Raw genomic sequence first — 14,238 nt, 5'->3', positions numbered from 1 at the left:
AAACGTTCAGATGGAGGTTTTCTACAGGTAGTTGTAGATCAAAGATGAAAGCAAGGTAAATAGCGATCCCTTAAAGACACAGAAATGATGTACGACAAATAATTCATTTCAGAAAATGTGAAAAGGTTCAGAAAAGTCTGCTTTAAGAGCAATACCTGGAAGTGTCTGGATTCTAGGATCTGCTTCCATCATCCCAATCCAGTCATCCAGGAACTTCCTTTCCTCGTGTATGTAAGTGGAGGCACCTGTAAAGCCCGCTTAATGAAACGGAGAATGGCTTTGACACAGACGGCAGAGGACATGGTCTCTCCCTCGATTAAAAATGGCAGCCTTTTAAAAAATCAGGAAAATTAAAACTTGCATGCGTGTGTGAATAGATGCAGGTGTGTGTGTACACACACATATGCCTACACTCATATGCATACCTATATGTACATATATAAAATGTTCTCTAATCCTTCATACTTGAGGGGAATGTTTTGTGTGTGCCTAATAGGGTGATCAAACATCTAGGTATACCCTGAATAGTGCTTGCTTATATGTGTTTTCCTGGTGGAATGACAATAATTACAAATATCACCCTCTTTCTCTCTCAAAAGTGTGCCAACAATACATTTATGGCTACCTCTCTGTTGATGATAAGGTATCCTACTTGAGGATCGCACCCATTGCGTTCCTGAAACCCCAGGAATCTCAAGTCTCTAAGGCTATCACTCCTAGGATTCCCAAATTAGTTCATAGAAACTGAAACCCAACCCGCCTTACTCTCCCCATCACCTCCTCTCCTATCATCATCTTTGGCAGCGGACCAAATCCTCAGTGTCTTTCTTCGAAAGGCTCAGTAAGCCTTGATGCACAGTTGCCTTTCTTGGATGGGACATGCCGACGTTAGAAATGTGAAGTCCTTCCGGTGGCCTTTACAAGGCACAGTGGAATGATTCTGGCGCAAATTTTTATAAGATTATATCATTCTATGAAAATTAGTTATCTATGTAGTAACTCCATGTTGCCAGAATGTTTTGATTATCAATAGACATAAACGTTCATAAAATACACATAATGTAAACACAGATGCCATAAAATACACGTGACATAAAAACCTTGACCATGTCCCATAGAAATGGAGGTCGCCACAAAATTTGTGCTCTCTGGATATGCAACAAGAAAGACAAGCTTTTCAGTCGTGTTTCTGTAATTCACAGCTCTCCAACAGTAAGTTAGGAAATTTCATTTATCACAAAGACTGAACTTTCAATTCTCCAATACGTGCCCAGGGGTAGTATTCTAAATCTCACACTGGCTATTTCTCTGATTGTTACATCAACTTAACAAAAGGGTACATTCTGCTGGTATCCCCGGTAGAAACACAAGAATAGCTGCACCCACTGTACCATGGTCGTCACGGTGATTTTATTGAACAATAAGCTGTGTATTTGGGGGCTACTTTTATTTATTCAGAAGGAAAATGTGTGTATGTCATTTTCCCAAAGGATCGGAATATTACATTAATGATGTTTTGGCATCCACTATTACCTAGGTTAACTTTTGTTTTACTGTCTCTGTTTCAAGCCAGCATGTCATGTTTATGCATTTATTTATGATCAGTCATTTCATATGAGAAAATAATCCTTTTTTTCCCCCCATTGCAGCCTTTTTTGGAAAATACCTCAATGAATATAATGGCAGCTACATCCCTCCTGGGTGGCGAGAATGGCTTGGGTTAATCAAGAATTCTCGTTTCTATAATTACACTGTTTGTCGCAATGGCATCAAAGAAAAGCATGGATTTGATTATGCAAAGGTAATTTTCAGGCCCTTTTACACTGCATCAATTTGCTTTGTGCGTAATGGGGAACAGCCCTTTTCAGTGAGTTAACCTATCCACAAGATTGGCTTTCTATGTTCTCACAATGTTAGAATGAGAAATGTTAAGGTAATTTTAAACTCCAGGCAAGAAAAGACTCTCAAGGAACACTGACTTTATGTAGTGATTTTTTCCCCCCTCATTAGAATACAAGGCAATCAGCCTTTGATGAAAGTATCATCAAGAAAATCATAGATGCATCCACTCTGTCTTGTGATAATTTTTGGTTTCCCTCCCACCCCCAGAGGACTTGTCCGCATAATCAAATGTTCATCTTGTACTATTTTGCTTTTCATTAGGATGAAAGTCTATTTTGTCTTCAGCTTTAGATGTACAAATAAGAGCAGACAAGCAGGATAATCAAAGGTTGGGAAACAACACTTCCTTGCTTTTACTTCCGTCTGACCAAGCTTAGATATGTGACAAGGATACCTGCCCCATGGCAGCCAGAGTCCGCCAAAGTCTCTAAGCCTGTCAATCCTCAGATTCCCAAATGAGTTCATAGAAACTGAAATTGACATGTCCCACGGTTCTCTAACGAATAGAGCGCACGTTAGACTTTAAAATTCACAAAGGTTCTGTGATTGCCAATGGAAATAACACGATTTTCAGATCACGGGAGTGAAGAGGAAAAATATCTTTGCATTTAGTCCCTAATTAGCCTAAAATATCCTCTTCCCTTCTGGCCATACCCATCTCTTCCTCATTTGCCTCAAAAAGGCCAACAGTCGGCTCCATTTAGCACAGATCACTAGAAAGAGGCATTGGTAGAAATCAGAAAGAGGAGACTCGATGTCATTGTGGCACAAAACTGTCTTTATGCTTGACCTGATTTGAGCGCAAGGGACTTGGTGAGAGATTAGGAGTCAGTCTTGCCCTTTTATACCCTTCAGAAAACAACGAATGCAAATGAATTCACAGACACTGCTAATAGGTTTCCAGACTCATCAAAGTTGAGAGCTGGTAGGGACCTTGGAGGCAGATTTGAGCAACGTCCTACAAAGTCCACTAATTGTCACTGCTATCATTTTTCATCTGTGGGGATGCTTTTCATGCTCCTTGTTCAAGCCATTAACCTTCTTTCCCTGTTGTCCTAAGGAGAGCAAAGTAATCAAGATTCCCTCCAAAGACTAAATCAGCGTAACCCGCCCATTATCACAGCTGATTAAGTGTGAAAGACGACTGTGTCCAAAAAGAATATATATCTTTTTTAAAGTGAGGGAAAGAATGAAATAGACACCCCCCCCCGAAGAAGGTGATAGCCTGTGGACTTGTCCTAACAATGACACGTGACACAGATTTTGTCCCTTGGGCACTGTTCTTTGCAGCTGTTCTGGTTCTTAAATCTATATGTGATTAGTCATGCCTGGAAGTTTCTGTCATTGTTAGCCCTGCCTGGGCACTTTCTGAAGTTTATGCTGGAGCTCCAGGCCATTGATACACACTTAGAGAAGCAGGTGGTTTAAGTTAAGTTTTCATCTTTCCTTTTCATTCCATTTCCTCCCTCCCCCTTATAGACGCGCATCAGCCCCTTGGACTGCAGGTTAAGGCATTTTATTAGCAAGACAGGCTCTAATCTCAGCAGCTGTACCATTTCAGTTGTGCAAGTAACAGAGGCTAATCTGCAGGAAATCAACTGCTTCCCATATTTAGTGTTTCAAGTAAATTAATTGATACAATGTTGCAGCTTCTCCCTGTGCCCCCAGATTTTGGCCAAGGTTTTCCTTAGGAATTATTGTATAATTCCCACAGGTGATTTTTTTTTTCCATTTGAAGAAAAGATCTTTCCATTTGTTTGTGCATGCGTGTGAGTGTGAGTGTGTGTGTGTGTTCTGTAACTGTGAATATGCAGTGGGTGTGGGTGTTTCCTGCCCTTGGAGTAATTAAATTTTTTTGTCAACGGATTACATCAACGAAATCTGAGAATGAAATATGTATCCGGTGTTTCATTTGGGTTGCCAGATCTCATCATTATCTTGGGCAAACAGGACTTGACTTTTCTTTCCTCATTGCTAAGTTGTGCACTCCTTAAAATGCATTTTTTTTTTTCGCACGTTGCCGAGCTAGCAACCCTAGAAAGTCACTGGCAACGGATTTTGTCTGTTAGGGGAGGTGTTTTGCTGTCTTGGGAAGTAGTGTTCCTTCCTGCTTTAGCGCATACCTCGTCATTCACTGAGTTGCTTCTGAGGAAAGCAGTCTTCAAATGTGATTTGATGAATGTCACCTTTTGTAATTTTTGTTTTGTGTCAAATGTATGTTGCAGGACTACTTCACAGACTTAATCACTAACGAGAGCATTAATTACTTCAAAATGTCTAAGAGAATGTATCCCCATAGGCCCATAATGATGGTGATCAGCCACGCGGCGCCCCACGGCCCGGAGGACTCGGCCCCACAGTTCTCAAAACTGTACCCCAATGCTTCCCAACACATGTGAGTAATGCCATCAGCTCTGGGACCTGAGGAACACAGGCCTTTCCTTTGCTCCCCACCCCACTGCTCCCCGCGCCCTATTTCCTCCCACTTGGCAGGAATGCAGGCGTCTGCCCGGAGACCACGGAACGGGCCAGCCCACGGGGCCTAAAATCAAGGGCCTTGTCGAGGTGGTTTGATTAGGAATCACATTCCCAGCACTTCTAAGTCACTGAAAGGAAAGGAAGAGAGACACACAGGGTGAACGGCGGCTGTTTTCATCCAGACTTCCCTTCAGTTGTCTTAAATGATACTCATGAGTGTAATCTAATAATAATAAGGATCAAACAGTATGCTTTTCATAGCGGCCGAGTGCTCATTCTCATGTGCTTATAGCAACATGGATTTATTTTATAGGTGAAGACTGTGGCAGCTTTGCTGCAGATGTGCAATTAGAATTATTCCAGAAAGCAACTTGAGGGGGCTTGCCCAAGAGGCCTGCCCAGGTCACAGCTTTAAAATAACCTAATGTTTCTTTCTGAAAGGAGCGGGTGGGGAGGCACGGAGAAGGGGGCTGACGGTGTGGGGGGGTGAGACGGAGAGCAGAGAGCTGCATTAGGTTGGTGGTTCTAGCCGAGGGTGGAAAAAGTCTGGATGCTTTGGCAGCAGAGAACATGATTTCTGTGGACTCATTTTCTTCTGCTCTGTTGTTCTAACATGCAGTCTTCTAACCAGAGCAGCTGGCTCTGGGTCTGCTGAAAGTTTGGCCATCAGAGAGGTAGGGAAGAGGCAGTTGATATCTGTTCCCTTTCTCACTATAAACCTCCCCAGTCGGTTCTTAATCTGTTAGTGCTTAAATACCATCCCTTTTTATCCACACTGATTTTCTAGCCATGATCCCAGGCAAGGAGAAAAAAGATGAGATGTATGGTTGACCCTTGAACAATGGGAAGGTTAGGGGTGCTGACCTCCATGCAGTTGAAAATCCACATGTCGCTTTTTGACTCCCCAAAACCTAGCTATAGTTGCCCCTCGGTATCTGCAGGGATTGGTTCCAGGACTACCTCCCTCTCATGCCAAAATCTGCATATGCTCAAGTCCCTTGTATAAAATGGCGTAGAACAATGCATGCAGTCAGCCCTCCTCATCCACAGATTCCCAACCACCGATTGCAAATACTATTTTCAATCCACAGTTGGTGGAATCCACGATGTGAAACCTGGAGATACCAAAGGCCACCTGTATATCTATTGAAAAAATTCCACGTATGGGTGGACCCACGCAGTTCAACCCCATGTTGTTCAAGGGTCCACTATACTTCTTTATGAAAAGAGAGAAGTCACTACGGAAGGCACCCCAGTTGCTGGTCATTACCCATTCCTGGAGAACTTCTTTGTATTCTGTGTTTGATGATAACTGAAAGACGAGTGATGTGTTGTCAGTGGGATTTCAATCATCGCAACGAGGCCTCTGAAGACCTATCGTATAGATAACCATGAAGCCAATGGCCAGCAGCTCTCCATTGCAGGTCACTTACAAATTCCGTAACCAGCTGGTTCTGTGAAAGACAACGGTCTGAGCGGGCTTCTTCCCGCCCTGGGACCCATGTTCCCCTTTCCTTTGAGTCAGAAATCACCTCATGCAGCTTCCTTTGTTGCGTTAGCAGATTCCTAGGCTAAGTTGACTTTTGACAACCATAAACCTTACCCGTGTTTTCCCCAAGTTTGAGGTGAAGGGGTTGACAGAATGAGCTTTGGTGGCTCCTTAGGAGTCAGCCTGCCTTTGAAGCTTCAAGGCAAGGTCCTGAGTCTACAGGAAAATTCAGCCACAGGTCCAGAGACTGTCAGGCACAGATGACAATCTCAGGAGGAGAGGAATCTGCAGAGTTCTCAGGTCCTCCGTGATAGCTAAGGGAGCAGCTCTGCTTCTAGCAATTAAAAATTCTGTTTAGTTCCAGAAACATTTAGGAGTGCTACCTGGGACCTAGGCGGTGCAGTTGGGATATAGACATGAAGAAGACACAATTTTTGACATTGGGGAGCCAGTGGGGATGGCACACGGGGGCCCAATCCAGCGTGCCATCTGGTTTTGTGAATCAAGTGTTACCGAGACACAGCCATGCCTGTTCATTTAGGTATTGTCGTCTGTGGCTGCTTTCACAATACGATAGCAGAGTGTGACCTGCAGTGCCTAAAATACTGACTGTCTGGTCCTTGGCAGAATAACTTTGCCCCCCACCCTGCCCTAGTGGGAAGTCAGGCAAGTGTCCACGTAGCCATATCACCAGTAGGACCACCAGTGATAAGACCTCCAGTGGGCACGCAGGGGGCCGTGGAAGTTTGGAGGAAGAAGCGTTCACATCTTTGGGGGAAACCAGGAAAACTTTATGGACAAGGGAGCATTCAAAATGGGCCTGAAAGGATGGGTAAAATTCCTGCAGCTGATTCCACAGACAGGGCCGATGATTTCTGGAAAAGAATGTGGCACGGACAAGTGGTTACCATGGCAGTGAGGCGATCTGAAATGTGACCTGGGAAGTGGAGAATGGGGTCAAGGAAAGCAATAGGATAAAGCTGGAATGGGAAACTAGCAGAATACTGAGGCCTTGCGTGAACTGGTACATAATCATAAGCAGAGAGTCACCGAGGGCAATTAGTAGGGTCATGACATCATACCTGACTCGGTCATTTCTGCATGGAAATAGCTTCTGTTATTCCTTTTTAGTTCAAATGAACCACCTGTGTGCCTTCCTAGTGATTTCATAAAGGGAAATGTACAGACGGCCAATTGGAAAGTATTCAGACCTCAGAGACAAATAAGAGTGGCTTCCTATCTCAGCAGTCCTCATTAGCTCCAAGGGCAATTTCTTTAATCTCTCAGAACCTCCATTGTCTCACCTGTAAAATGGGGATAATACTCGCCCCTTGACATGACATCATGAATGAAAATAAAGAGAGGCAGCGTAGCTAACGTCCCTGGGAGGGCCTGGGACATAGAAGCCACCCTATAGATGTTAATTCTTGTGAACCCTGTCCTTTCTTGATTTGATCTTTCTTGACCTCCAAAGAGTGCAGCTTCATTTGCTTCAATTCAATGTGTAGGGGAAGCAGCTAGAGAAATGCCAAGTTGATACTTGCCCATTGTGACATGACAGATCTCTTGACAAGCTAAGACCCACATTGTGATGAGCCCCTCGCACCTGGCCATTCTAAAAACGCAGACAGGATAAGCGCCAATCCAGGCTGTGTTATCTTTTCCAGGTGCAAAATGTGTGCTAGGGGCAAGTGCCAGTTTGGAGAACAGCCTTAGCCGTAGAAAATGAAAATGCATGTGGTTGGCTGAGTGACTCAGCTTCTATTACTGCTAAGCCTTGGGCTTGGGCACACCTAGGAGATCTGCTGTGTCTCCCCGCCGGCCTGACAGCCTTGGACTCCTGGCTTCTCTGTTGTAAAGGTCTCCCCTGCTGCCGCTGCAGGGAGGGGCTGGAGAGAGTCAGTGTGCGTCTCCTGTCACTGTGAGTGACTGCACAGGTTCACAGTTCAGTCTGCAGACAAAGGGAGTGAGACAAATGGAAGACAAGCTGCCAATTTGGGTGCACGGAGCTCCTGAAAGGCCGGTTTCCTTAGCGAAAACATTAGCAACACAGTCAAGTAAAGGGATGTAAGAAGTTAAGTACTTGGCAGGCCCAATGAAAACAGAGTAAGAAGCTGCGGACTCGACCCTGTTGGGGGGACCCAAGTAATGTGAACGCTTTCCTTTAGGTCACCTTCCTTGGTGGTCAGGCATTATCCAGATGCCTTTCGTTCGGCTTTGGGTTATTGCTATCTGACCCTCCCAGCCTGGAGCAAATGTATCATGTTTCCACGGTGTGTGCCGTTCCCAACAAAGAAAGGAAGCCAGTCCAATATTGGCTTGTTGGCTTTACACACGAAGCTAGAGGTTATGCCTACCAAGTAAGAAGGAGAGCAGATTATCGGCCACTTGTGACAGGAAGCACTGTTTAATCAGACAGTAGCTCAGCTGTTCAGGGCCTGCAAGAAATCTGAGGATGCCCCCATCATAATACTGTTCATAAGCATCCTTCTCACAAAGCCCTTCACCATGGCTGAGACTCTGCTCTGCTTTTCAGTAAGCTCTCTCCCCGCTGTCCTCAGAGTAATGCTGTGTCCTCACTCTCACTTTGACATCACTTCTGTCTCTTGGCCTCAGTGATGTGATAATAGGCACCTGTGACAAAAGCCATGAGAGGAAGGGAGAGTCCACCGACCTATTAGATGGTTCGATGGGTAGTTGTGAGGTTCCCTTATCACCTTCTTGCCAAAGATGCCTCTAACGACTTAAAAAACAATTTTTTGTTGTTCCAGTTCCACAGTTCTTTCTTTCCATACTTGTGTGTGAACACATAAACACAAGTTCAAGGGAAACCTAAATTGTCTGTAGAACAATCCATGTCCACTAATAGGCAAGAATAGTTCTGAAAGTGGCGGTTTGGGATTGAACATAGTATATTAAAGGGAAAACGACCTCTGTGGAAGCCTCCAAACAAAGTTTGTGAAACACCTTTGTTATCTAAAGTTGCAAAGAGATGTCTTGCCTTAAAAAGAATGTGCACGTCCTTACTTCATTTCTTCCACAAATACATAAAAATGAAACGCTTTTGAAGAGGAGTTTTAATTTCTCCGTGAAAATGTCTGATTTGGGCAGAAATGATTGCTCCCTTTCCTGTGTTTTTCTCTTCCTCCTTTCCTGCTCATCCCATTAACTGGCTGTTTACCCAGATCCCTGAAATCCAACCGCACAACTCCAGGGGGCAGCACTTACACAAAACACTGTGTAAATGGGGTTCTGGAGTGATGCAAGGCTGCTCTTTCCTGAAGGCAGGACCAAGTGCTTCATCTCTACCTGCTGGTGCCCGGTGAGCACAGCTCCTGGAGAGTTAGTTGCAGGATATATTTTTGTGTAGCAAATGAATAAACATGCTAACCCCACCAACTAGCTGACATGAAACCACTTTTAAAAATAGTTCATTGGTTTTGTGAATTAAAAGGGCACCTAAAGATAGTATCGTTCCATAAGATTTTTATTAAAAAATGAAAGCCCAAAGTCAAATTTTAAGAAAATGGCTTTGTCCAGGTCACATAAGTAATGGGTACAAAGCCAGGGCCACAACTCGATTCTCTCGGACCCCGGTGGTCTTCCCAGCAGGATTTCTCAATACCCATCCCTGTCACAATTAGTACTAGAAGTGGTTCCTATGTGTGTATTTGCACAGTTCTCATTAGAGTTTGCAACATCATTAGAAGACTCTGAATTAGTTTGATGACATAGCTTATAACCAGATCAGGTGGCATTATTCTGCCTGTGTTCCATGTCACCTACCTAAAGACATTGGAACTCGTGAGGAATAGCTCCACAAATTCAAGTAAGTTCCGTTTTCATCAAAGCTGAGATCATGTGGCTGGAGAGATTAAGTATAGAGTTTCCAATTTAATGCTTTGAACGTGTGTCTTAAATCTGTGTTACTGGCCTATTCTGGGATCAGACCTGCCTCATTTCTCAGCACACAGGATGGCACTGCTGCTACCAGTACCCTTGTAGAGTTAGATCGTGAGGTTTTGTTGTTGTTGTCTGAGACTAAAGAACAAGTGAAGAAAACACATGTTCAAATCTAACACACTAGAAACGTGTTTCTTTTCACTGGTGACAACAAAGGCCAGCAGGTCAAAGAATGAGCTGCTTAGTTCTTTGCTTTCCCCCAAGTATGGATTTAATCTACAACACGTGCATTTCTTGAAGCGATTTCTTTGCTAGTAAGACTTATTCTCCTGAAATACCCGCCCATCAAAAAGAAAGGTGACATTGCTGATTTTCAGAATTCTGATTCCTCTTCTGTCAATAAGCAATACTGGAAGGAGAATCAAAGGCCAAGGAGAATCAGCATTGATGGTGGAGGCTGAACGTGTGCTGTAAAGGATCTGTGATCTAGTGAGCTGGGCAGGCAAGTCCAACGAGTTAACGACTAGAGGAAAGCAGGCGGCAGCCAGTCCTTGCTGGTAGAAGTTAACGTGCTTAAGTATTGGAATAGTCTATTGAGGGTTACGGGTATGTTTGTTTTCTTGAGTCTAAGGTCTGGAGTGCACAGTTCTGGGCAAAGCACACATCTCAACAGACTACACAGAAAGTCTCACCAGACCAGGCACATGTGACTGTAACTCACACGGATTTAGTGCAACCAAAATTCAAAAACGATGATTTGGTCCTTTGTCCCTCAATTTTAAAGCAAATAAGCAGCGTGATGTACCTTTCCGCTGATACATCCAATGTGCCTTTGCAGGGTCAGACTTTATCCTGTATTTGCAGCAAAAGTAGGCACTCAGGACTTTCTGGGAGGCGTCTGAAAACAAAGCAGCAGCGGCTCATGTTTTAAATGAGGATGAAGGCTCAGGATTTCAGGACTTTTGATACTAACGTTTGTATCAGTTCTTCTTTGGATGACTGGGATGTTGAGGTGCTTCTTGGGGACTGCAGTTCCAGACGCTGGTCAGTGTGATGTCAGGGAAGGAGCAGGGGCCCCAGCACGGTCTTTCTGAGCGACCTGTGTACGTTTTACTTTCTCGTTTGTAAGATGGGAATAAGACGTCCTGCCTGCTCCTCAGAGTTGTCACAATGATCAAATGCACTAGGAAATGACAAGATTTCCCAGGATGTGTTCTCTCGAGTCCCTGAAATCCCCTTTAACCCTCACAAGAATTCTTTGAAGTTGTTATACCCATTCTATAGATGAGGAAACAGAGGCTTGGAGAAAAGAGTTGCCCAAGATCACACCCTAGTAAGTAACAGGGCTGGGATGAAAATTCGTATCTGATTCTAAGACATTGGGAACCATTGGATATGTGGTTTTCCACTTTTCCCTAAAACAATAACCTGCTTCTGTCGGAGGCTTCTGTTCCAGCTGACAGCTCCAGGCCCTGTTTGAGTAATTGTAAGTCGATTCTTAGTTAGGGAAGCAAGCCTTAATTATCACTGGGGGACACAGGGCTGCGTCTTCCAGGAATTTGGTGGACCCCAGCAGGAGGCAACCACAGGCCTTTGGCAAAAGATCACTTTTCAACAACTTTGTCAATTTCAGCGACCCCCGACCTTCCACCTGCAGGTCTCTGAACAGCTGCCTTTCTGTGGGAAGCAGTGGCAGTCTGTCTTCCTTTAAAAGGCAAATGCATACCCCCTCCCTGCCCCCTGCTGAGATCCCACCTGGGATTTTATCCCCAGAGCTGGGGGTCATCTCCCTCATCAAGAAATTAAGGGGAAAAAGGCGGGGGAGTACAGCTTTGACAACTGGTCTGAACTCTCCCTTTTAATATAAGCCAGATTTAACATATGTCATTCTGGAAATCCGGGAGTCCAATTTGAGGCTTGTAATTTGCTGCAACCTTCCCTCCCCCTCGCAGTGTGGTGGAGCCACGCCAAGCACATCAAGGTAACTGGTGGAAGATATAATTTGCCCACTGTGAGCCTGTGTTTCAGTTCACTATTGTAATTTTTATTTGTGTTGAAGTTTTGTGGTTTTCAAAAAGTCAACTGAATTTATTTTAAAATTAAGGCACAGCGACATCAAAGGCAGTAAGAGGAGGATGTTTAGGTATTACAAAGAAACGCTGTGGAATCTTTTATAGCTGTATTCTTTTTCAGGGGCACATATCAGCAAGTGGTTAGGGACCTTTCACTACCAACTTGGTATGTGCCTCTGACCTCGCACTACCCCCAACGGGTGAAAATCCCTTTCCTATGGGATTTAGAAGCCCCCTCAGCTGCTCCTCAGCCTCTTAATCCAATCCTGTTTGTAACTCGACATGCTTATGGTAAGAATAGTAAAGAATAAGAAATGCAGGCTTAACGGTCTTTCCTCCTGCACAAGCTCCTGAGTTACAGGAGTCAAATTCAGCCTGTGGTTCACTTTTAGATAAGAGGGACCCTTTCATCCGAAAAATGGGACCATTTGGTTTATGAGTCATTTACTTAGTAAACAGAAGAAAGTCTGTATTGCAAGTTTCTCTTAAAAAGAATGGCAGGTGGTACCTGGGATGTCATTTGTTTTTTAATGCTACAGGATTTTTTTCAACCCAGATACTTATTTATATAGAATGTGCTTGTTTATTGATGCATGTAGGCAATGCATGTGTTTCCTCTGTTCTAGCCACTTTTAAGGGTGAGGTAGGTAGATAGATAGATAGATAGATAGATAGATAGATAGATAGATAGATAGATAGATAAAGTTGTTCCTCAAAACAGCTTTTTAAGACAGGTACTATTATCCCCATTTACCGGTGAGCAAATTGGGCAGCACCAATTTGCTCTCCAAATTCTCCACCACTCTACAAATCTGTCTCTTGAAAAGGGAATGGACTTCTACTCTGTGGGTACCTTGTACACTTTTATAGACCAAGTCTTCTGCCCTCCAAGTTATACTGACTTTTGTGCTGCTGCATTGATGCTAGTTAACCAGCATCTATACCGATTGTCCGGCCAATGGCACCAAAACCTCAACTATCAGAAGAGAAGTTCTGTACATCCACTGGCAGAAAAAAATGTACACTAACATGTGCCATTGATATGGCTCAGTGTGCAATGCCCCAGGCACACTCTTGTGTCTCAGAAACTCCAAGTTTACCCCGTGGGAAATGCACTCCACAACGGAACCAGTGCAGTAAATGCTTGAGGCTCTGAGCTCCCCAGACTCACAGCAACTGATGGTTTTTCTAGTTTCATTATATAAAAAATGACCCAGGGTCCCCTTCAGTCTTCATTGTGACTATCTTCCACTGATAGGATGCTTCCCAGAACAGACAGAGACTGGTAATCAAATTTCTTAATCCACATGAACTATTGCTTATTTGCGAGATTGGCTATTTGTAAAGTCATGGTTTATGTGAAAAGCAATCTCAGAGGTAGGAAGCAGCCCTCACTTGACTTTTCTTTCCTTTTGTTAAGGCAAAAGGACTTTAGAATCAAGTCCTGGTTCTTCCACTTGCCTATTTTGTTAATCTGAGGAAAATGTTTAACTTTGCTAAGCCTCAGTTTTCTCAGCTGTAAAATGGGAATGATAAACCTATTTTCCAGAAGAGCTGAGATAATGAAAGGATCTAATGTGCATAAAACACTTAGCTCTACACCTGACACTTGGTAAATACTATGTTTTTAACATTCAACATCTGTACACACTTAACAGCCGAGAAGAAGTTTCAAGTACATTATGGCCTGGTGGAGAGGTCAAATATATACAATAATTTTCAGTGTGAGAATTGCTCTAGTATAGATATATTCTTTGGGAATATGAGGTGGTAGCATCTAATGCTCAAGGGAGTTAGGTAAGACTTCAAAGAGAAGGTGACATTTTATGGGTCCCCAATGGAAAGTATGGGACATCCCTTGGATTTCTGTAATACATTAAATATAAGCTTGAACTGACCTGTCCTAGAACAGCACGACCCATTTCCCTGTGGTTAACAAAAATTATACCCTGTACCTATGTTGATTTATCTATAAAATGAACAGCTTTATTGGGAAGCATGTATATTGCAGAAGTAGACTTGGTTATAATTCCAGCAAATCCAATTAAATTAACGGTATCTATATGCAAGGTTAGGAATGAAAAAACTTGTAGAGACTAGACATATAAGTAATCAATACAATGCTCTAGTAAATTCAAGAGAAAAAAAATACATTGAAATTGCGATTCATCCTCATTCCACATAGCATATTTGTGACTATATTTAATAGCCTAATTAGCAATAAAATTTTACGAGTTAACATCACCATGAAAACATTCCTTTCTACATTACTGTTTCGTCTGTAGGGTTGTAACATTACCAGGATCATCTTGATGGTGTTTTTACGCATTTTGTTCAATAAACCCAAATGAACTTGCGCTAATGAGATTTTTAGCTGCCGGTCTTGATTTTGTA

At 43.3% G+C, this 14,238-nt stretch overlaps 1 protein-coding gene across 7 annotated transcripts in view; it reads left to right on the top strand.

Moving 5' to 3' along the window:
* The window catches only part of SULF1 (sulfatase 1), a 152,158-nt gene that overhangs the window by 100,201 nt on the left and 37,719 nt on the right, over nt 1–14,238 (top strand). For all 7 annotated transcript variants that reach the window (XM_019726204.2, XM_074319304.1, XM_074319302.1 and 4 more), the window contains 2 exons: nt 1,650–1,801; nt 4,128–4,297. In XM_019726204.2, coding sequence (XP_019581763.1) covers nt 1,650–1,801; nt 4,128–4,297 — 322 coding nt within the window. The remainder of the gene's footprint in view (nt 1–1,649; nt 1,802–4,127; nt 4,298–14,238) is intronic.

Source organism: Rhinolophus sinicus, linkage group LG14 (genome assembly GCF_036562045.2).
Source record: "Rhinolophus sinicus isolate RSC01 linkage group LG14, ASM3656204v1, whole genome shotgun sequence".
In the NCBI taxonomy this organism is placed as follows: Eukaryota; Metazoa; Chordata; class Mammalia; order Chiroptera; family Rhinolophidae; genus Rhinolophus; species Rhinolophus sinicus.
This window is presented reverse-complemented; position numbering and strand designations above follow the sequence as displayed.